General features: G+C 39.9%; 2 protein-coding genes across 2 annotated transcripts; one reads left to right on the forward strand and one right to left on the reverse strand.

Annotated features, from left to right (window-relative positions):
- Positions 1 to 2,626: 2,626 nt before the first annotated feature.
- On the reverse strand, positions 2,627 to 9,975 carry faxdc2 (fatty acid hydroxylase domain containing 2). Its single transcript, XM_083910716.1, has 9 exons — positions 9,874 to 9,975; positions 8,757 to 8,797; positions 7,030 to 7,127; positions 6,801 to 6,904; positions 6,286 to 6,407; positions 4,204 to 4,409; positions 3,201 to 3,306; positions 2,939 to 3,105; positions 2,627 to 2,860 (listed from the first exon to the last, which is right to left on the reverse strand). Exons 2-9 carry the CDS (start codon positions 8,793 to 8,795, stop codon positions 2,704 to 2,706), a joined length of 999 nt encoding a protein of 332 aa, XP_083766842.1. The 5' UTR covers positions 8,796 to 8,797; positions 9,874 to 9,975; the 3' UTR covers positions 2,627 to 2,703.
- Positions 9,976 to 11,597: 1,622 nt separating this feature from the next.
- On the forward strand, positions 11,598 to 22,338 carry macroh2a1 (macroH2A.1 histone). The gene is made up of 9 exons (XM_083909790.1): positions 11,598 to 11,711; positions 13,341 to 13,541; positions 13,671 to 13,777; positions 13,870 to 14,061; positions 14,205 to 14,312; positions 16,435 to 16,525; positions 18,335 to 18,424; positions 19,946 to 20,120; positions 20,931 to 22,338. The coding sequence occupies exons 2-9, from the start codon at positions 13,370 to 13,372 to the stop codon at positions 21,094 to 21,096; spliced, it is 1,101 nt and encodes a 366-aa protein (XP_083765916.1). The 5' UTR covers positions 11,598 to 11,711; positions 13,341 to 13,369; the 3' UTR covers positions 21,097 to 22,338.
- Positions 22,339 to 24,265: the final 1,927 nt, after the last annotated feature.

A 24,265-nucleotide genomic window follows, 5' to 3' on the forward strand; every position in this document is an offset into this window, starting at 1 on the left:
TCAAACCTTCTCCTTCCTCCTCTAAATGTAAATGTGAATCCTGACAGATGACGATGACGACAGCAGCAGCTCCTCCTTTCACTGTCGACGTAGAGCACGCGATATATCTGCCTTACACATCTTTGTCCTCTAACTCTTTTTTTTTTTTAATTCTCTTTTAATGCTTTTTAATTTCAATTTGCAGTGTTTGTGGTGGTGAAGATGGACGCTTGTTGTTACAAAAACATGGGAACATCACAAAAGGGAAAAAAAAAAGAAAGAAGATTGTTTATAGTTTTTCATGTTGAAATCAGTTAATTATATTCTCTTTTTTGTTTTTTTTCTGCCAATTTAACAGCGGCCAACAACAAAAACTGTGATTTAAAGTCATTTAAAAGACAAATTTCTGGCTCTAGTCTTAAAACACATGTTTTATTCTCCCCTCGACTGCTGCTTTGACAGAGTGAGCCTTTAATTCTCCACACACCAGTGTTCAAACCTTTATTTTTCAGTCTCAGCGAGCAGAGCGGAGGTGGTCAGTGTTTCCTCATCACGTCACGTTCTTCCTCTAAAAAAACAAAAACCACCTCTGCTAAAAAAAAGAAAAAGCTGTGTTTACTCGTGTTTTCCTGTCGACGTCTTGTTGGTTTAACGTCAGGGAGATTTTTCCAGGATTTCAGACGCCTACAGTTGAGTTTGACGGTTTATTGATGGTTTAAATAATGAAAAAAAAATGATATAATATTCAGAACTGACAAAAACATGGACTTGAGGGATGATGATGATGACGGAGGAGAGGAAGCAAGAAAGTGGGAGGAGCTTCTGACGTCTGGAGACTGGGATTAAACAGAAAAAAAGGACATAATTCCATGAAGCCATATGAATGAGACGCGACGGTGACATCATCGACGTCACAATAACAATATCTTTGGCTTTTGCCACGACGAGGAATAAAAAAAAAAAGACGAAAACGAGGAAAAAAAAGAACAAACAAAAAAAATATATAAAACGGAAAAAATGTAAAATACTTGAATGAGATCCTGTATAATATCATTTAATATTCATAATATCTGCTTTGTAGGCTGATGTGATTCGCTATTAGTGTTATTTGTAATTTGTAGTAATTATGCTTTTCCTTTAATAAAGAAAAAAACCACAAAACGGACAAAAAAACCTCAACAACGAAGACTGACGGCTCTTTATTCACCCGTGTGTGCGTGTGTTCTTGTACTTGCAGCATACTGAGGACCAGTGAGGGTTTTTAACCAACAAAGAGAGGTCATTTTTACAGAGTGAGGTCATTTTGGCCGGTCCTCACTTTGTTTTCATTGAAATCACTTCCTTGGGTTGCTATAACATGCTATACTCGATTTGTCAAAAAAAAATAAAAAATCTAATTTATGGACGACATAGTATAGTATGACGTTTTTGTCAAATTTTGCACCAACATTTTTTTGTCAAAGATTTTTTTTCAAGTTTTGGACGACATAGTATAGTATGACATTTTTGGTCAAAATTTTGTTGACATAGTATAATTCTGATGTTTTTGTAACATTTAAGACCAAAAATAAAATAAAAATCGAAAAACTTTTCCAGCCCTTTTTGCTCTGGGGCTCCACCTGCAGACATTTTATGGTACTGCAACCAGTAGTTCTTTGTAGATGTCATTCATGAAGTATACATTTGTAATTGTGTTGATTTATAAAGTGCAAGAATGTGTGTGTGTGTTTATCACTAGGAAACACGTTTTCTTTAAATTTTCTTTATTATAAGAAGTAATTTGGTACAAACATTCTTCACAATCACAGAAAAGTAAAACGTGAGTTATTTAACATTCTGAAGACTGAAACAATGAAGGTCTCTTTAAAAAGTGTGTGCACTGGTTGAACGGTCATTAAACATGAGGTAAAAGAGAAAATCATACTTCATAATCTCAGATTATTGTTAGTGCAGCGTTTAAAAAGCAGGATTTTCTGAAAAACGGACAAATGACTCGGTAACTCGGACACAGTTAAATAAAACCTTTCATTAGAACCAGAGTCCGATGATGCTGAAATGATTTAAATATGAATTATATTTATTAACGTTAGATCCTGTCGTTCTTCACATGGACGATAACTGGAATGTTTATGTTTAAACGTATTATTAAACTTAGTAAAAAACATATATTAGAGAACCACAACCATAATAATGAAATTACACCAATTCTGATATACATTCATTTGTTTTTGTTGTCGTTTGGTAAAAACTTGACGCTTTTTCTTCTTCTTCTCTCTCCCTAGGGGGCGCCACCGAGGATGATTTGAGAATAACATCTTATTTTTTATCGTTATCACCAATTAAAAGCTTATTAATGTGGAAAAAGTGTGCGGATGGATGGATTACCAAAGGTATTAATATCATATAATCTCCATATTACCATGTTGTCATAGCTTTTAATCAGATTATGGGACTTCTTTTTAACTAAACTATAATAACTATCTGTGCGACACGACCATTAACTGACAAGAGAGAATCATGTGACTGAATCAGATCACAGGAGGATGAGAAAATCATGAGAAATCATGATTTATCACTGCCTCAATCTCATCTACATCTATCTATGGGAGCTCCGTGTCCACCCGTCGCGCGGCGAATGTTCCCAAAACTGATTGTCGAGGCCTAGGCCTCAGGTCGGAGGTCAGAGGTCAGACGCGGGGGGAGGGGGGGGGGGGGGCGGTCACGTCACTGGCCCTTCTTGGGTGGATCGGGGATGCTCTCGTTGAGCGGCGTGAGGCCGGTGAGCAGCACGTGGCGCTCGCACTGCTTCGTCTCACGGAACTTGCTGTCGGTGCCGTGGAGTCGGTCCAGGACGCCCATCACCCCGAAACACTGGTTGAACCTGGAGGAAGAGGAGGAGGACGTGAGGACGTGAGGAGAACAACGTCATCGTCCGCTAAGGGTTTAATGCTTTAATTACTTGAGGTGGTGGAAGTCGTGGAACTCCGGCGACGGCAGGAAGGGCAGGTGGTATCCGCAGTGGGAGATGGTGGTGCTGACCAGGGCCAGGCAGTACCACAGCGACGTGGTGGATAAGTGGGAGCCCAGGATGACCGGGCCGGCCACGGCTGGCAGCATGTTGGAGAGCTGACACCACACAGAGAGAGACAGAGAAACACATCATCGACTGTGGGCTTAAAGTTACGCTAAAGGGTTAAAGAGACGATGGAGGGATGAATTACCACGTGCTCCAGAGGATGAGCGTAGATGCACACCACTCCGACCGGAGCGGTCCACTCATGATGCTGTTTGTGGTAATGTTTGTAGAGGCTGGGGTGATGGAACAGCCTGAGGGAAGAGGAAGAGGAGGATTATTATTATGTGTTATTTATTAATAATAACTGAAAACTGGTTGGTAAGCAGGCATGATATTTCACCCCCAACCACTAGGGGGCTGTATTTCATGTCCCATGGGGTCATTGTGGGTTAATTTGGGGTCACCTGTGATTTTACTCAGGTGTTGCTGATTGACAGGGACAAACATTAATCGCTGATGTCATTTCAGACGCTAAGGGAGAATCTGCTTGTGATTTAAAGCTGTAAAAATAACACCTCACAGTAAGTATGTTTTGCATCATTATAATAAGATTCATCTAAATTTGAAGTATCAGTTTATTTTTGCAGATTTAAATGAAAACAACGTAGAGATGATTCTAATTTTGTTTGTACAGCACATCCCATATTCATAAACTCATCATGCTGCTTATAAATTATTAAATAAGTCATGGGTTTAAAGTTCTGTTTTAGTATCTGTGATGTGCAGATTATTATTATTATTCTGTTCAAAACAGAGTCTGATTTGACTGTTTTTGTCTTGTTTTTGTCCACAAACCGAAATGATTCAGTTTTTAATGTTATGTTTGTTATCTGGAGCAAAGAAACGGAGAAAATGTTCACATTTAAGAAGCTGAAATCTTGTTTTAATGATGAAAAAAGCTTAAAATCGATGCTCAAAATAGGTGACAATTAATTTTGGAAATGATTAATGGAGTAATTGTTTCAGCTCTAGTGCCAATTCATGTATAAATGTATATGTATATCACCACGACATGGGATCTAAACCCTGATATAGCGAGAAACAAAGGCGTAAAGTCACGTTTTGTTTATATCGAACAGTTCTGCTCCACGGGCTGAAATACTCACACCTGGCCAGCAGGTGGCACTGACGTGTACAGTGTGCGTTACCTGTGTGAGTAGTAGAACATGATCTCCTCGACCAGGGCGAAGACGGCGAGCTCCACCAGAGCCCAGTGGAAGGTGGGCAGCTCCGGACCACAGGGGTTCACTCTGTAGCTGGTGAGGTGATAAACGGCCACCACCATCGGACCTGAGATCAGCAGCTGGTTCAGGATCACCGTCTTCACCGCGTGACGCAGCTTCACGGTGTCCACCTGAGCAGAAGAAGACCGTAGTTTAACTCATTGAAGGTCTTTAACTACTGTATATTCCAAATGCAAGAATAAGAACTTAAATATATGAAGACCATGACTTTAAAGATTCACAGTGACAGCACATCCTGGCTCTTTAGACGAGTTACTGTCGGTCACTGAACACTCAGGTTATAACCCATGATCTCCACAAAGTGACAAAGTTATGGAAGCTTATGTCACACAAACCTTTAAAGCTCTGACTTTGACCTCCAGTGAACCTGAGTAGAGAAGTAAAGGCTACTTTTATTGGCTTTAATCTGAGAAACGGTGATCGATAATCAGACTCATGTCCGACTGCTGTTATCAGTCATGTCCGACCTTTAATCAAACACAGTCGGAGGACTTTGGACGGACGGACATGTGGACAAACCAGATCACCTCGTCATCCACCCTAATCCAGAAATATCTAGCGCTGTTGTCACCGAGGGAGTGTTTTTCTTATGCTACAGATCATGTCCATCCTGTTTCACCTGTTTCTCCATCTCTATACTCTACAGTACAGTAAAGTACAGGAGCACCGTGTGCCAATCGACACACATGTCTCACACACTCTCTCCAGGGTTTGTTAAACAGCACAGTTCAGTCTCTACAGGAGCAACACTCACTCTCTCCAGGGTTTATTTAGCAGCAGCAGTTCTCTGGTCACAGATTCATCTCTGAACTCACAGCATGTTCAACACAACAGTCATTTCATTAGGTACAGAGAAGAAGACCTTAAAGGTCCACTGTGGAACATTTAATGTGTGGCAAATTACGCGAGTTACTAAGGCGTGGGAACAAGTTACTTATGTCACAGTTACTAGAGTGTGGGAACATGTTACTTATGTCATGGTTACTTAATATAATGCATTATTATTATTATTATTATTATTATTATTATTATTATTAATAAGTGTGGGAACTTGTTACTTATGTCGCAGTTACTAAAGTGTGAGAAATTGTTACTAATGTCGCAGTTACTAAAGCGTGGGAACTTGTTACTTATGTCACAGTTACTAAGGCGTGGGAAATTGTTACTTATGTCGCAGTTACTAAAGTGTGAGAACAAGTTACTTTTGACGTGGTTACTAAAGTGTGAGAACAAGTTACTTATGTCGCACTTACTAAAGTGTGGGAACTTGTTACTTATGTCATGGTTACTAAAGTGTGGGAACAAGTTACTTTTGTCGTGGTTACTAAAGTGTGGGAACAAGTTACTTATGTCGCAGTTTCTAAAGGGTGGGAACGAGTTACTTATGTTGCAGTTACTAAATCGTGGGAACTTGTTACTTATGTCGCAGTTACTAAAGTGTGGGAACAAATTTCTTACGTCGCAGTTACTAAAGTGTGGGAACAAATTACTTATGTCGCAGTTACTAAAGCGTGCAAACAAGTTACTTATGTCACAGTTACTAAAGCGTGGGAACGAGTTACTTATGTCACAGTTACTAAAGCGTGGGAACTTGTTACTTGTGTCACAGTTACTAAAGCTCAAGAACGAGTTACTTATGTCGCAGTTACTAAAGCGTGGGATCAAGTTACTTATGTCGCAGTTAGTAAAGATTGGGAATTTGTTACTTATGTTGCAGTTACTAAAGTGTGAGAAATTTTTACTTATGTCACAGTCACTAAAGCGAGGGATCAAGTTACTTATGTCGCAGTTACTAAAGCGTGGGAACGAGTTACTTTTGTCGTGGCTGCGCTTTACTAAAGCGTGGGAACGAGTCCCTAGTATAATGTATAATGTAAAAGCGCCACATGACACCACTTCCTGTAAACCACACTTTCATCATGTTCTCCTGTTCTTTCCACGGAAATGCAATGACTCTCAACAGCGGGAACAGACTGTGGCGCTCACCGGGTTGTTCTTGTCCAGCTGGATGCGGTAGCGAGTGATGAACGAGGGTTTGCCGGTGACGTCGACAAACAGCAGCAGAGCGTTCGGTATCCAGAAAACCAGAGTGGGCATCAACATGGTCCCTGAGTGCAGTAAAAGGAGAGTTTGACGTTAAATCTTTACTTTATGGAAAGTGCAAATGAGCATTTCATGGCTTGCAAGGACTGTGTGAGGTAGAATCTGCCTCACGACTGAAATCAAGTGATTTTAGGGCCAAAAAAACAACGTTTACGTTACAAGGCAGGAGCTGCTATCACAAAAAAGGGTCAACATCAGTGTTACATCATAACTAATATAACAAGCATCTTATCTGGTAATAGAGATAATAATCAGACAAAGATAACGTCTGTGTGAGGTCGACGGCAACAACGCGCTCGTAAAAGAGCAGTGAATGAGCACCAGAGGTCACGACGTGGTGCTTTAGTGAAACCACACACACACACACGCACACATAATATGACACAGTTGTTTCTTACCGAGGTAAAACAAAGCAGCCTCATGACCTTCAAAGGTCACGTACAGCCTGGTCCACTGGTTCTGCCAGAAGTCTCCGGACGCTCCCCAGAACTTCTGCAGATGCCTGCAGGACAGAGACTCTTCACTCATATGACCTTTACTTCCAGGTCCACACTTGCCCTCATCCTCTAATCCAAGTCATTTCTGTTTTTATTGTCCACGTTTGACGTGTGTTGCGAGAAAACTTACCACGTCAGCGAGTTTCCAAACGCAGCCAAGAAAAAGATCCCCGAGCCGATGACGAACACGGCTTTCTTCACAGAGTCCCAGAGTCCTGTGGGACTTTCCTGAGCAGCAGAAGAAGAAGAAGATCAACATCGTCAGGGTTTCCAACAAAAAACCTCTCACGGCGTCCATGTTTCTCTGAAACAACAGCGAAACACAGCGAGAAGACGACAGCAGGGAGGCGTGAAGAGGCAAACACTGGAGAGAACAGCGTGTTTTCATTTGGGTGAGGTTCATCGGCACAAAGTGAGTGCGTTTAATACACCGGATACTGTCATAATTAGGATTTAAATCTAGGATTATTTAGACCGGGGCCTGAAATAACATGAATTGTTATTATTATGACCACATTTGTCAGAAACAATCAGAAACGTATAAATGAGACTCATTTTCCCCTCGTTCACATTCACAATTATCCCGATACCAAGTTTAAAGGCGTTGCAGTGACTTAATCGAGGTAAAATACTGCAGTTTTGTAGTTTTAATTTAGTTTTTCAGTGAAAACAAAACATGAATAACTATCATTGTGGCATCGTGTCATGTTAGAAGACTAAATGAATAAATCACATAAATTCAGTTTTTATGTCACTTATGAGTTCAATAATTGATGCACTTACTCTGCAGCTTCTTAGATAAACCCACTTGTTTCTGCACTGCACTGCAATTGATTGAATAAACTCAATCTTCTGCTGCAGATGATCAAGAGTTTTTATTTCTACAAATGAAACCAAATCCGTGGTGCCTTCAGTAAGGATTCAGCAGGATTTTAATCCAGTGATTTGTTCTGCAGACATTTTTTTTTATCCCTGCAGCAGCTCGCCATGACAACGCTGGGAAATTGTTACTTATGTCGCAGTTACTAAAGCGTGAGAACGAGTTACTTTTGTCGTGGGAAATTGTTACTTATGTCGCAGTTACTAAAGCGTGAGAACAAGTTACTTTTGTCGTGGGAAATTGTTACTTATGTCGCAGTTACTAAAGCGTGAGAACAAGTTACTTTTGTCGTGGGAAATTGTTACTTATGTCGCAGTTACTAAAGCGTGAGAACGAGTTACTTTTGTCGTGGGAAATTATTACTTATGTCGCAGTTACTAAAGCGTGAGAACAAGTTACTTTTGACGTGGTTACTAAAGTCTGAGAAATTGTTACTTATGTCGCGGTTACCAAAGTGTGAGAAATTGTTACTTATGTCACAGTTACTAAAGCTCAAGAACGAGTTACTTTTGTCGCAGTTACTAAGGCGTGGGAAATTGTTACTTATGTCGCAGTTACTAAAGCGTGAGAACAAGTTACTTTTGTCGTGGTTGCTAAAGACCTTTTTTTTTTTTACCCCTGCAGCAGCTCGCCATGACAACGCTGGGAACAGTCTCAAATATGACTGTGCTGCACCTTTTAGAGCCAAAAACAACATTTACACTCAGCATATCCACAGTTCACTGCGTTTCCAGAGTTTCTAAACAACAGGCAAGAACGGCCTTAACACAGATTATCAACAATCTGAGTACAATAACAGTTTTATGAAGCCAGTTTGTGCAGAAATACTAACATTCTGCAGCCGTTTAAAGGTATTTTTTACACATCTGAACAGGATTAGTGTGTGTTTTGTCATAGAAAATGGATTAAAGTGCTTCATTTTCCATCATCTACTGAATTAAAGTCACAGTAGATTATGACACTTCTTATTTTCTTACCTGTTGGTTGTTGCTTTTCATCACGGTCGCTCCTCTCATGTCTGTAACATTAACAGGTCGTTTATTCGTCTATATTTAAGAGTATTTCAACGAAAACAATCCTTTACAGTAATGAGAAATAACTTTGAATGAACAGCAACATTCTGTGACTGAGTAACACAGAGAGAGAGAAAGAGGGAAAAATAAAATACAGCCAGAGGATTAAACATAATCCTGTAATAATCCAAATTTTACACTGAGCACTTTCCCACAGACATTTTTGGCATAATCTCCACATGTGACCCACATCCACACTGTGTGTGTGTGTGTGTGTGTGTGTCTATGAAATAGAGTTTTATACAGGTCTTTATATTACTGTGTTAATTATGGATGAAAGAAGGGATTGTTTTGATTTAATTCATGCATTCTGTGAATGACCAGAGCCTGAGGACAGTTCTACACCACTCTATTCACTTTATTATCAAAACAAGAATAAGAACACATTTGAGACTGAGAAACACAACTTTACACACAATCACAGATTCTATTATGGACTAAATTTGGGATTATTAGAGTCTTATAAATATGCAAACATGACTTAACTATGTTAAATAACTTTATTTAAACCCAGTTTATTACTGAATAGTAGGGCTGAAAAGTACAATTACTTGGATTATTTATTAAAATATGTCACTCATTTTTTTTTCCTGTAGTTGTCAAAAAAAATGGTAGAAATAGTCTATTATAATGTTATTATTACACAGAAATTCTAGTTAAATGTGTTTTATTTACATATTCACATGTAAGCAGCCATAGAATGTGTTGTTATCAGTTATTTAATAGTAGATTTATAACCAAATAACTAACTATTTAAGGATTAGAATTATTATTGGGCGGGGAATAAAAGTCTAAAAATAACAATCTGCATCGTCATCAGAGTTCAGACAATAAATGAGTCACGTGCGTCGTGTTTGTGATTATGGAAAAAATTCAACATGACAAAACGATGATGACGTCAGAGTGAATGAAATGTCCTGCGTTTTTCGAAACACTTGAACTCCTCACACACGCACACACTGTTGTTGTTTTTAAAGATCTATCCTCCACTTTTAAAGGAAATAAAGTCACTGTCACTCACCTTCTTCTTCTTCCTCCTCCTCTTCTTCTTCTCTGTTCTTCTCTGTTCTTCTACTCCTCCGTGGACTCAGCTGGACGTTTTCAAACCAGCCCTTTATTGACAACCGTGTGCTGCTCTGTGATTGGCTGATCCCGGGTCAGCTGACGCAGGTTTTGTCTCTTGTTTTTCTTTTCTCTCTCTTGGTCCACACACACACACACACACACACACACACACACACACACACACACACACACACACACACACACACACACACACACGCACACACACGGATCCAGGTGAAGGTTGAGTCTCTGACCACTTTATTAGGTACACCCGTTCAACTGCATGTCAACACAAACATCAGCCAATCACAGAACAGAAGATGATTTAAGAGACTTTATTATATCATATATATATATATATCAGATATATCATATCCTACTGAAGTAAAAATAAAGGCAAATACTTTTACAAATTAAAATAAATAAAATACGTAAACGCCTAATGTGTCAGTCAACATGGGTCAAAGGTCAATTCACCTGTCCTCATCTTTGCACGCACTTTTATTTATTTATTCCACTGTTATTGAAGCTGTTGTATTTTATTGTATTTAATTTGGCAGAGAAGTTTTATTATCATCATTATTATTATGACCAGAATAAAATGCTGCTGACGCACAGTTTGAGGCTGACCTCTAGTGGCCAGCTGCTGCCACTGCATCAGTGAGCATTACATTTAATTGTGAACCAACTTCAACTTCAGTACTTCATTATTCAACTTTTTTTTATTATTATTTAATCATACTTCAGCAGCTGATTTATCTGGTAATCCTGTCAATATAGGAGGTCAATTAGTAGAAAAACTTTATCTATAATATGTTTGTTTAATTGACAGCAGAAGGTCAAAGGTGACGAATGATGATGAGGACAGTACTTTTACTTGTACTTAAGTAAAAACTCATCAAATATAGAGGTACTTTTATTTCATTACATTACACATATAACAGTGGACAATTTTGAATTTGTATTTCGGAATTTTAATCTGAAAACTGCTCTTTTTTTGCGCTACTTTTAACCTTTGGAATTACTTTTTAAATATTATTGTACTCGTGTTGCACTGAGTGGAAGTAGGGATGTTGTTTTTATGTTTGTTTGTTTTTAAGGAGCTGCGGGAATAAATAAAGTACTATCTATCTATCTATCTATCTATCTATCTATCTATCTATCTATCTATCTATCTGTCTGTCTGTCTGTCTGTATATGTATCTAGCAAGCTATTATCTAACTAGCAAGTCATAATTTTAGCTAGCAAGCTATACTTTTCAATGACAAAACACATCTATCTATCTATCTATCTATCTATCTATCTATCTATCTATCTATCTATCTATCTATCTATCTATCTATCTATCTATCTATCTATCTATCTATCTATCTATCTATCTATCTATCTATCTATCTATCGCAGTACTATTTGCACCTCTAATATCGGTATCGGTCGGTACTTGAGTTTGTGATATCGGTATCTGTATCGTCCGATCCCGAGCAGAGTCACACTGCGGGTCTTCCGTGAATCAGCTATATTTAAAACATGACGTGCAGCTAATAAAAAACAGCATTAATGTGATCGTTGACATCGATCTGCTCAGGAAACTGTTTTCTGGTGCAAAGTGAAGGGGTTAAAAGACCAAATCTCGTCGAGGTTCGGGTCCAGTCCTTCGTCGCTCGGCTCTACTCGGCAAACAGCGCGCGCTGTGGATTGTGGGAGTCGAGGAGGAAGAGGAGGAGGAGGACACTCACTGCCCAGGCTTGTTCACTTCACACCGGAGGAACCGGGACACATTTACCGCTCTGTCTGTGAGTAAACACGCCGAGTTCGGCCGCGTCGAGCTCGTCGTTGAACCGACGCGTTAAAGCGTCAAAGCGTTCGCGGTGACATTTCGTGCTTTTCTGGCAATTCGAGAGGCCGAGAACCGGAGCGCGAGCTGACAACGGGGAGGCGGAGGCGGCGGGCAGCTGCTTCTCCTCCTCCGAGGTTATTTACACTCTCAAAGCGTGAAAAATGTCCGTTAGCTCGCTTTTTATTATCCGCTTGTGTGTGTTGTGAAGCACCGCTGCCTGTGAGGGACACGCGGCGGGGACTGTTTATTAACATGGAACAGGAAATGTGTGGACAACAAGCGGGGAAGGGGGGGGACAACAAGCGAGGGGACACACCTTCACCTGGCCGGAAACCTGGGGGACAGGGACAGGCTGTCGGTGTCCTGTCAGAGACACAGGAGACATGAGGACACCACGAGTGTCCTCTGTGTGTTTGCTGTGAATCACTGCGTTAAAGCTGTGGCCTGTGCTCGGGGCTAATTGATCGTCACAGCTTTAGCTAATTGGTGCAGCTGCTGCAATGCTAATATTTACTATTGTTTATGTCAAGAAATTAGCCTCTGAATTATGGTTTGGAAGCGTGCTGTTTAGTAGTTTTGCCTCTATGATCAAAGTCCTTTACTAATTTATAGTTAATTATTGATCATTCACATCTTCTGCCATTTTAATCCTCCACAAGAGGGTGCCAATCCCAGCAGACATTAGTCTGGACATGTCCCCCAGTCCATCACAGGACCACATGGAGATAAACAACAACCATCCACACTCACACCTACAGTCACTTTAAAGCACTTTTTACTTTTAAAATATAAATGTTACACATGTTGCATCTAAATATGGCTTTAATGATTACTATTTCTTTAAAATGTGTAATTGTGGCCCTTCACTTGCTTCATTTATATCCGTGTGGCCCTAAATCTGCATGTTTTTGCACTGTGAGATGAACACGGGGAGATAACATGCAAACTATATGCAAAAGAGGACGAGGAAAAACAACCACTGTCTTTAACTCGGAAGCAAGAAGCAAATATTTCAGTAATAGATGGAAAACACCGCAATATAAAACAAAAAATCCATCTGTGGTGAAACAGATGTTTGCTTATCTTGGTGAACAAATGGCAGTGGATAGAAAAACACGACTAATGCACTCTAATGTGAATTTACTTGGTAAAACCTTTAATGGAAACCTCGCTATTTTGGTCATTAACCACAGACATATCTGTGCAGTTTTTGCTCATGGAGTCATGAGACTGTTTTTTCTTTTACAAATGTTTTTGTGTCTGTCCACGAACGGAGATAAATAGTCGCCAGTTCAAAGTCTAAAGTCCTGACCAGGAATACGGAGATAATGAGATTAAGTTGTTAAATAAGTCTGATTGAGCGACTGCAGATGCTGAATAATTGAGAATACTTCTGTATAGTCAGTTTCTTTACAATAAAGTAGATTAGTAGACTATTATTCAGCCAGACAAGAGATCTAGAGGATGATTTATGCATTGTTTTGATGTGTTAATCAATTTTTATTCAAATTATTTTGCTCTGTTCAAGAAAACTAAAACTTACTCGAAGAAACTCAATTTGTGATACTTGATTCTGTCCCTGCAGAGTGCCACCCTGGTAGAGGTCTCAGCACCATGTCCAGCCGAGGAGGCAAGAAGAAGTCGACCAAGACCTCACGGTCCACTAAGGCCGGGGTCATCTTCCCTGTGGGCCGTATGCTGCGGTACATCAAGAGAGGGCTGCCCAAGTATCGCATAGGGGTGGGGGCGCCCGTCTACCTGGCTGCTGTGCTGGAGTATCTTACTGGTGAGTGTTTAATGTAACATTACATCCACGGCACAACACAATGTGACATTTGGACAACAAAAGTGCATAAATATGTTGTTTACCTTGTGTCAAAAGTCGGTTTATTCTTGTTTCGTTTTTACCGTGAAGCTGAGATCCTGGAATTGGCAGGAAACGCAGCAAGAGACAACAAGAAGGGCCGCGTCACGCCGCGCCACATCCTGCTCGCCATTGCCAACGACGAGGAGTTAAACCAGGTCGGTTATAGAATATAGAACTTATAGTAGATTTTATGGCGTCTTATTTGACTCTTGTCACATGGACTCTCGTTTGCTTCTTCTCGTCTCAGTTGCTGAAGGGTGTGACGATTGCAGCGGGCGGCGTTCTGCCCAACATCCACCCGGAGCTGCTGGCCAAGAAGAGAGGAGCCAAGGGCAAACTGGAGACTCCCGTGTCACCGGCCCCCGAGAAGAAGCCCAAGCCGGCCAAGAAAACGGCGGTGAAGAAGCTGAGCGGGAAAAAGGGAGGAGGGAAGGCTAAGGTAAGAGAATGACACAGATTTAACACTATTGTTGTCTATGTTTTGAGTAGTGTACACACTTTAAAGCCACAGAAATCCCTTTTTATATGACCTTCAGTCGAAATGAGGTCTCATAATGTTGTATTTGTTTGTGTCCTCGTCAGAAACAGAGCGAGGTGAGCAAGGCGGCGTCAGCAGACAGCACCACAGAGGGATCGCCAACCGACAGCTTCACCGTTCTCTCCACCAAGAGCCTTTTCCTGGGCCAGAAGGTCAGTGAATGAATGAATGAATTCTAAAATAAGGCATTTTTATTGTTCTAGAAATAATACAATTGTGCTATAATCCTGTAAAACAAATCTGTGTTTCAGCTGTTTGTGCATGTTTTAGTCGACTAATAAGTGCTATTGAATTAGAGACTAATCGGAGCCACATGATTTATCATTGTTTTATTAACATCTAATTAAAGAAACAATGACAAGCCTTCAAAACATCCCCGTGTTTTTTAGAAAAGAACACAGGGAAAGAAATGCTGAAAATATTGTTAAATTGAGCATAAACCCGAACTTGTTCGCCTGCTGTCGTAAAACCTCGTCTGTAGTAAAAATGGCTGAGTGCTTCAGTTACAGCAGCATTTGAATGAAGTAAAAAACAAACGCTGTCGACCTCACACTGATTAAGATAATGCACTTGCAAATTGGAAAAAGGAAATATGATGTTTATATAACCCATGACAAGTTAATCTTAAATTAAGCGCTGACAACAATTAACCCCCGAAATTACGGATACCTTGGCATTTTGACTTTTTAGTCTGAGAGGATATTTTCTCTCTTGGCCGCCTCTGTTGACAGACTTGGCCGACAGTGTTGTTCACATTATGACGACTTTTTGTGAACTTGATATGTTTAAAGAATTGAGCGTTTCTTGGTCTGATGCCAAACGACGATGATTGGCGTTCAGTCAGTGATTTCCTTCACTCCTGTTGTGCTGTTTTTGTATTTGTGACACACGTTAACAGCTGCTGCTCTGCTTAACGAGCTTTATTAACTCCACACATAGAATAAATAGTGTGTGTTCTCCTCACTCACTATGTCAAGGTATCCTCTACAATGGGTGCTGTGTGTGTGTGAATCTGGTTTTAATGGCTTTGCTTCCTCCTATCTTCCTCCCTGCTCCTCCTCCTCCTCCTCCTCCTCCTCCTCCTCCTCCTCCTCCTCCTCCTCCTCCTCCTCCTCCTCCTCCTCCTCCTTTGCATGCCTGGCCCCGCCCCTCACCCCATGGCTATCACTCTGCAGCTCAACCTTATCCACAGCGAGGTCAGCAACTTGGCTGGCTTTGATGTGGAGGGGGTCATCAACCCCACCACTGCTGAACTTGAACTTAAAGATGATCTAGGTGAGATCCCCCCACCCATCCTCACAGGGCTTAGATATTTAAAAATCCTTGAATGTTAAACCGCTCTAAAACACGTTTTTCTTATTCACACTGTGGACAATCTGGTTTTTGCCGAGAGGAACACGATCTGCTGCTCGTTAGAGTTTTTCTCTCATGTTTTACCATTTTTCAAAAACAAGTGAAGGCTTGTGAACATTTAATGAAGTGTGGGAAATTCATTTAAAGCTAAACTGTTCCAGACGTACAGATATTTTTAGTGGAAATTAGCTTTGGGTGGAACACGTGTGCACAACTTTTACTTGTGTCTCCAAGTGTTATTGACATTATATTAAGTCCTTGGTGTTGTTCACAGTGTGAATAGATGATTTTTGCTCTGATATTAAATGAAGAGCTGGATGTTTCTTATCGATAGAAAATAAAATAAAAAAGATGAATTCCAGTGAAGATATTCAAGGATTTTTAGAGCCGCGGTTATGCTTGCTCTTTCCTTTTTGTGCAGATGTGTCGAGGGTTGACTCCTCCGTCATTAAATCACTAGAACAGAATCATTTATTGAAGTTTAAATACAGCTTCATTTGAGAGAGTGAGGTTGTCTTTGCTGTTGTTGTTGTCATTGTCGTCTGCTCGCTGCAGTCCTGGCTGTGTGAGGATGTTTCGTCTGGTCGTTTGAAAATTCGCCAAGAAATCAGGACGACGCAATTAGTCAGAAACGCTGATTAAATCATTGTTTGTGTTCGTAATGAACTCTGGTTTCAAACCACCAAAATATGTGCAAACCCTAATTTAAGCCTGACTAAATGTGGAGTCTTGCTTCCTGATTGTGTGTCACGGACGTGTTTCCACGCTCACCTGGTGTCTCTTCTTCTTTTCTCTTCCATTCTTTTGTTTTTACTTCTCTGTTCCATCTTGTTGCTCCGGACCACTCACTTTTCTTTTACCACTGTGTTGTTGATGTTGTTGTTTGCCGTTTGTCGTTTTTGTCGTCGTTGTCGTCTGAAGTTGCAAGTTGTCCAAGCCGACATTTCCATCGTGGAGAGCGACGCTGTCGTTCACCCGACCAACTCCTCCCTCTATTCAGGTGGTGAAGTAGGTAAAGGAAACTATTAACACCACCGAGACGTCGAGGCATGGCTGCCTGTCTTCTGTTCTCTTTCTCGCTCTCTCTCTGTCTCTGCATTTCCCTGACGTTTGCAGTCTGTGGACAAACAAATTACAGCAGCAGCACAGTTTTTATTCTTATTTTTAACTGACAACAACCTTTAACCCACAACTCCCATCCCTGCGTCTCTGTAGTTTTTATATGATTTAGTTTAAATGTGCTATCTGATATAAAAGTCAGCTGTTTTCAATATAAATAACACAGAAAAAAGGAAGTATAAATGTGGACATTGTGACAAATATCAGGTGAATTTATCAGGTTTTCTGTTTCAGATTTGCGCCTCACAAGTAGGAAGTGAAATTAAGACATAAGCAGAAATAACTGACTTCCTGTGAACCTAATCCTGAATTATTTTATATATATATACTAAGGCACATGGATATGTTTTCCTCAGTTCATAAAGTCAAATCAATTATATATTAAATATAAATACTGAAAAATGTCATGTTTTATTGCCATCATGGTAGCAGAAGCATGTTAGTATGTTATAATATTATTATACCTTATTATACCTTAGTAACCCTAGTACCAAGTGTTGGTATGGCAGCTATTTTGATTATTTATTATTGTTTTAAAATCATCATTTTACTCCTTGCAAAAAGAAAATGAAAGTGGCTCTGGACCAACTGTCCCATTAATATAAACCATTACTGCAGCAATTTTTAAGTGCAATCGTTGCAAGTTAATGTTCACAGCATGAGTCCAGTCAAAGTGCAAAGAGTATAAAAGCAGCAGAGTGGAACCCTTTTTAAATATATAATAATATGTAATATCTCTGCATTAAAAGTCACCTTTTTAGAAGACTGGAGAGGATCAGTCACTTCATCGGAAAGAGAGCCAATGCTCAAATAACAGCTTTTGTTATTGTTGTATTTGAGTGAGACTTCAATGCAGCATTTTTATTCATCATCAGTCATTTAAATGTCATCATGATGCAGGAAGAGAAATATTATCTTTCGAGTGTTTCACTGAAAGCTGAGCTGCTGCTGCTGCTGCTTATTATTATTATTGTTTCCTCCTCTCACTCGACTGAAACATGGTCGATCTGTGACGACTTCATTATTTTTTTCTGTGACCTCTGTCTCACAAAGAAACTCCACCAAGTTGAGACTTTAATTTGAGATTAAGTGAAGTGAAGTCCACTGTACTAACTTTTATTTTTGCAAGAATATTAACTTTATTGTCCTTTCCTCGCCACTCTCCTGTCTGTTTTTAATTATAAGGCAGCCAGGCCTTATTATATCTGGCTGTGGTGGACTCTTCTTTGGTTTCCTTTGTAGCTTCTCTCTCTCTTAATCTCTGAGATTAAAATGTGAAATAATGGTGTGAGTGACGGACGTGTAATCACTGCTCTCACAGCATCTCTTTTCCTGAGATTGTTAGAACCTGAGCTTATAAAACAAATCTGAACTTAGCTTTTATATCATCTCATCTGTGACACACTTTTCCAGTTTACCCGTGAAAGAAAACACATCGACCACTGACTTAAAATGAGTTATTTTGGAAAACCGCAGCACTTTTATGACACTTTTTAACCTCACAAATAAAATAACTCAGATTGAGAGAGAGCGAGAGAGAGAGAGAGGCCACGTGAAATGATCAACAGCGGTGTTGTCTGCCTGTCCATCTGTCTGTCTGCATGACATCACCTGTCCATCATCCTGCTGTCCATCTGTCTGTCTGTCTCTCGGCGAACATGTGAGGATGCACTCACCTTGATTTTATATCTTTGTTCACCAGGCTCTGCTCTGGAGAAGAAAGGAGGGAAGGAGTTCGCTGATGCTCTGCAGGAGGTGAAGAAGAAAAACGGCCCCCTGGAGGTGGCTGGTGGTAAGTGCAGAGAGCACAATGTGTCTGTTTTGGTTCTAAAATTCCACACAGACCAAGGTCATTATCATAGGACTGGTTTGCGATGTCGTTGTGCAGTAAACCTCACAAACACAGAGGACCGAAGTGTCTGTTTTCAGCAAAGCAAACACATTAATTAGTGCAGTCAATCCAAAGCTGTGGGGTGTGAGTGAGAGAGAAACAGGTTCTCTGCTGGTTTCACAGGTGATGAATGAAAGAAACATTTCCCACTTATATCGTTCACTTTGTCCTTGAACAAAGTAAAGCTTGTGTCAGTGCAGACTCATAATCTCCCTGGTGACTTTACAGAGTTTATTAGTCCTGTGAGAATCATTATTGTTTGAGCCCTCGCAGATTATCATTTGTTTCCACCTCTTCTTTTTTCACTTTCTCCGTCTGTCGCTCTCATTATTCGTCACTTTTCAAACCTTTGCTGCCGTTTCTCAGCCAGTTTAGCTCAGTGTTGTAATCCCAGTCTCTGCATGGAGCTCATAAATAGATTAGTGCGGGGACTGAACGCAGAGCCGGAGCAGAGTCTGTCAGTGATTCAGGGATTTTTACATCTTTGACAAGAGGAACCTTCAAAATAAGATGTAAAGTATTCATTCATCTGGAGGTTTTTTTTTTACCCGCAAACTCCTCCGTTTCATGTCAGGACTTTTCCAGGAAGTAATTTCCTTAATGCAGCTGGAGCTCGATCTGCTGCTGCTGACAGACGTCATTTGTGTTATAAATGAATCCTCTGCTTATCACTGAGCAGCAACATGCTCATATGATGTTACATGGTGCAATTTAGCCAATACATGATAACACAACCTGATCCCCTCCGTGGTCTGTACAGTTAGTGTCAGAGTTTGTAGATATGGAGGGAAAAGGAGTCGAAATTAAGCTCAAATAAACAGAACTTAGTAGTTATATTTATTCAAAATTCTTCTTTTTGCTGCATTTTATAGAACCTTTATTGTTTGCAGAAGCTGTTCATCAGGTACAACATCAACATGGCTTAAGTTCTGCTTAAGTTCAAGCTCGTTTTTAGGTTATTTTAATGCAGAACTGTTGCAATCTTCACATGTGCACCACCACTACTCTTCTAACTTCACAAACGTAGAAAACAAATTGAACTTTGCAGGCACTTGTTAAAAGTGACCGTGCACAGACTTTACCTCATGCTCTTGGCTCTCACTCTTCTCTGCCGTGTGAAGTCGCCTCCATCTTCTCCATCTGGAACTCCACTCCAGTCTTATGTCCAACTGTGGTCTATTAAACTGTCCACAGTTCCAGATCCAGACTCCACTCGTTTGTCCTCCCTGTTCTTCCTCTTCCTTTTCTTTGCTCCTGTGAGTCTGCTTCTGTACATTTGCTGCATATGTTTATTTTCCATAAAGCACAGATTCCAAATGAACGTTTAAGCTTTCATTGGTGACAAAAAGTATTAGAAATCCGTATTTCCCGTCTCTCCTCACTGAACATCCTCCTGTCTGTCTCTCTCTGCGAACTCCTCAGCCGTGTTGACCGCTGGCTTTGGTCTGCCGGCCAAGTACGTGATCCACTGCAACAGTCCAGGCTGGGGCTCGGACAAGTGCGAGGAGATGCTGGAGAAGACGGTGAAGAACTGCCTCGTCCTGGCCGACGAGAAGAAACTCAAGTCTGTGGCCTTCCCCTCCATCGGCAGCGGGAGGTAGGAAGACGACATACACCCTGACACGACACACATAAACAGCTTTACTTTCAGACTCTTAACATGTGGAAAAGAGAAGGTTTAACTTCTGTTTTATTCAAAATTTGACCTTGAAAAGGCTTCAAAAAGAGTGAAATCTTGTCAGCATTGGTCAGAGCTCCTGTGGTTTGAGTGAACGTTCACCTGTCATGTTTTTTGTTGTGATTTCCTTTCAAGTATATGAAGCAATCAGAGCCAATATTTACAAATCAGGGTGAGGGCAAAAATGGACAAAATAAACCTTTGTAACAGTATAAAGAAAACACTGTGTTTATGTGCACGTTAAAAGTCCGATTTTAGTCAAACTAAGACAACAATTCTGTTTTCTTAGTCCTTACTCGGACTAACATACCTTCATAGTCCGATTACTGCTGCATGAACAAGATTAGTCGGACAAAATTTACTCCCAGGAAGTAGAAGGAGACAACAGCAAACATCGGCTTTGGCAAGAGAAGATGACCCACTTTTGGATGATTTAACACGTACAGTCGAGCAGGTATGAAAAACACATAAATACAGAAGCACAGCACCGTCCAGATCGGCCTTTCACCGTTTTGTTTTTCTGTGACGTAAACGTCAACGGGAAACGGATTTATCTCCTCCGTACATATACTCTGCAAATTGTCCGATTGTCTTGTCTTAGTCGGACTAAGGCCTGAGTGAGATTAAACTTAAAGCTGAAATAGGAAAACATAAAAGTATGAACAGTAATGAACTTTAACTGTGGATTCAGTAAATATGAGATTTGATCAAATGCGTGTGTGTTCTCAGGAACGGTTTCCCGAAGCAGACGGCGGCCCAGCTCATCCTGAAGGCCATCTCCACCTACTTTGTTGCCACCATGTCTTCCACCATCAAGACCGTCTACTTTGTGCTGTTTGACAGCGAGAGCATCGGCATCTATGTGCAGGAAATGGCCAAACTGGAGACCAGCTAAAGCAAGCTGCTGCTGCAGGGAGAAAGGAAGGTGTTTTTTTTGTGATTGGTTGGTTAAAAAAGAAGAGAAGAAGAAGAAAAAGAGGAATCTTTAAAATGGCCGGGAACTTGTTTTTGCATTACTTTATTGTTTTTAATTTCCGCATTTAAACGTAAACTTGCGCTTGTTCATTCGACGTCTTTTTTAATACAAACAGTCGCGCACAGAGCGAGTGAGAAGGCTCACTTTTTTTCATTATTAGCAAAGATATTATTATTATTACAATATACGACCACCTCAATTACAACGGCAAATACGGGTTCATGCATGTCACGGCAGTAAAGACAACAAAAATAAAACAGCTATTCTCTTACTCTCCAGCTCACAAACACAAACGGACACGTAATGATGTGTTTTCTCGGTGTCACATGATCGTTCTGTAAACGGTAAAAAGCGTAAAAAGAAAAAGTTCAGTTTGCTTCGGAGTTTTCTGTTTTTGTGTTGTTGTGTTTTTTTGTCACATAATCCTCAGTTTTCTCAGTGTGCTGCTGCAGAGACTGCACATTTACCCCCCGACCCCTTACAATTTAAAAAGAATAACGTGTTCTGTAAATACCCACATACAGTATATATATTATATATTAGAGCCATCACAACTCGGTAAATGGTAAAAAAAACAAATTTAAGTACAGAATTAGAGATTGCAGGTTTTCTGCAGGGCACTCAGTTTCTAGTGTGTGTTGATATCTGTGTTTATATCGATGGAGTATCTGTGAGTTTGTTATAGCAGAGATATTAAAGTCTGTAATATAGATTTTTACTTTCTATTTTAATTTTTCTGATTGTAAAACAAAAAAGATGAAGAAAAGAGTCATTATTTGTGCGTTTTGTCTTTGTTCAGCCATAAATCAGTTTGACGGAAGAAGAACAAGAAGAAGAAGAGGCAAAAATCCTCTGTTGCTTTGTTGGTTTGATGCTCTTTCGCTCAAGCTGCCACTAGGTGGCGCCCTGTAATCAAGAATTGGGATTATTTTTCTTCTCTTCACAGACAAACAAGAGAACAGACACTTGGTTCGATTTGAGTTGGATTTGGATTGAGATTGACGGATGTGTACAAAGACTGCTCTGCTGCGTTTGGGACTTTTCAGCGGCTCGACTTTCTTATGTAAAACAAAACGAAAAAACAGACATATCGTAATAATATAAAATGCTATTTCTATTGAAATTGATGATTCTAAAAAAAAAAAAAAAAAGGTCTGTGCACACTCCGATAATAAAACAACTTTAAAAAAACACACCTTTTCCTTGACTGTTTTTTTTCATGACCCTGTCGTCATCATGTGGACCAAAGCCTGGTCTTTGTGAGGCGACTGGAGGTTAAAGTCTGGGTATTAACTCGTTATGATCGGGCTTCAGGGTTAAAGCTTTAATCTGGATGTCAACCATGGAAAACCTGTCATAAGGAGCATTTCTGGAATAAACCCCAGACGTCCTGGTTAACTAAGATGTAAGAGTTAATTTGAAGTGTTTCAGAAGCAGCAGCTGCAGGATGACATGCTGCATTTATTTGATTTGATCCACAGGCATCTGTGTTTCTGTGCTGATCTCAGAGGCTCAAACGGCCTCGCAACAACAAAACAAAGACCTTCACCTTGTAGTGTTGCAGCTTTAGCTCTCACAGGATGTCGTTTTGTAGTTTTGTCTGAATAGAGAGTGATTTTCTAATCGGATTCCAAGTGCCACACCTCCCTCTGTCACCACACAAAGAAACTGACTGTGACAACATGACACAAACACAGCAGTTGTTCTTGTGTGACACAGAGGTTTGGCACTGTGTGACTTGACAGGGCGATTGTTTTGGAGCGTGAGATGGTTCTTTGAAAGCCGTAAACGCCACAAACAGGCTACACTTACGTCATACATGCAGATTAGTGCGGACACAGTGTACTGGAAATAATCTGAGTTTGGAATTAAATCAGATTGGACAAACTGGAGCCATCTTCCCAAATAAGACCACAGCAATCCAGTCGTCACTCTCCTTTATTCTCTGTTTTGGTCTCCACCAGCTTTTCGTGTTGGGCTGGTAGTTTTAGGTGGCTGAAAATCAGCATTGATAAAAATGGTGAGGTACCAAAAACAGTCAAGAATAGAATAAAAAAAACACTGACTTTAACTTTTATTAATCCCTGTGTTATAATCTTACTGCTTGTGTTATAGCTGTACACATCAAATGTGATGTTGTTACCAGTTTTAACCCTTTAGTCAAATTAGGCACTCATGACAAAAGCACCAAAAATGTGCTTTTTAAAAGTAAGCTCTAAAAAATTCTACTTTTAATCAGCTCATTCTTTTTCCACCTACATCTGACCTAATTATTCATATCAAATAATAATAATGAAAAACAAGTGTTTGTCAGTGCCATCTAGTGGAAACAGCATGTTTTGTTTCATGGCCTCCATGGCTAAAAACGATGACAAACGATCAATTCCACTGGATTGACACCCAGATATAATAAAATGCATGTATTATGCTTTAAAAATTGCAGTTTGAATGTGTTTTTAATGGAGCATTAAAGAGTACGAGTGTAACACTTTGTGTTTTTTAGCCTCACTGAAGGAAACACGATCAAATACAAATACACAATATTGCCAGAATGTATTCATGTCATATGAAAATTATACTCAGCTGATACTTTTTTTCACCTTCATCTGACCTAATTAAGTTAGTGTAAGTGTTAGATGTCAGTGCCATCTCGTGGAAAAAGTGTGTTTTTCGTTCTTCCATGTGTCGTGCATGGCTAAAAACGATGCCCTCTTGTGGAGAAATAAAAAAGATCAATTCCAAGGTAAGAAGCCCAGTTTGACGCCCAGATATAATAAAATGCGCGTATTATTCTTTAAAAATGGCTTTTTTTAATGAGTTTTTAATGGGACATTTTTGGCGCTTAAGGGTACAAGTGTAACATTTATTTGTACACAGTGGTTTTTTTAGCCTCACTGAAGGAAACACAATCAAATACAAATACACAATGTTGCCAGAATGTATTCATGCCATCTTATATATATATAAGATATAAGATGCTGCTAGGATGTTTGGCATAATTATGTTAAAGGATTAGGATTTCCTTAAGATTTGACCATCAAGTAAATTGAATTTACCGATTCTTAATTTTTCCTTATTTTGTTATTAT

The sequence above is a fragment of the Microchirus variegatus genome, assembly GCF_963457635.1.
Source record: "Microchirus variegatus genome assembly, chromosome: 2".
NCBI lineage: Eukaryota > Metazoa > Chordata > Actinopteri > Pleuronectiformes > Soleidae > Microchirus > Microchirus variegatus.

Coding starts and splice junctions, on each gene's coding strand:
- faxdc2 (XM_083910716.1), bottom strand. CDS start 8,795: ATGAGAGGAGCGACCGTGATGAAAAGCAACAACCAACAG. Junction 7,128..8,756: donor TGAAAAGCAACAACCAACAG/GTAAGAAAATAA, acceptor TCTGCTGCTCAG/GAAAGTCCCACAGGACTCTG. Junction 4,410..6,285: donor AGCTGGACAAGAACAACCCG/GTGAGCGCCACA, acceptor TCTTCTGCTCAG/GTGGACACCGTGAAGCTGCG.
- macroh2a1 (XM_083909790.1), top strand. CDS start 13,370: ATGTCCAGCCGAGGAGGCAAGAAGAAGTCGACCAAGACCTCACGGTCC. Junction 13,542..13,670: donor TGTGCTGGAGTATCTTACTG/GTGAGTGTTTAA, acceptor TTTACCGTGAAG/CTGAGATCCTGGAATTGGCA. Junction 13,778..13,869: donor ACGACGAGGAGTTAAACCAG/GTCGGTTATAGA, acceptor TTCTCGTCTCAG/TTGCTGAAGGGTGTGACGAT.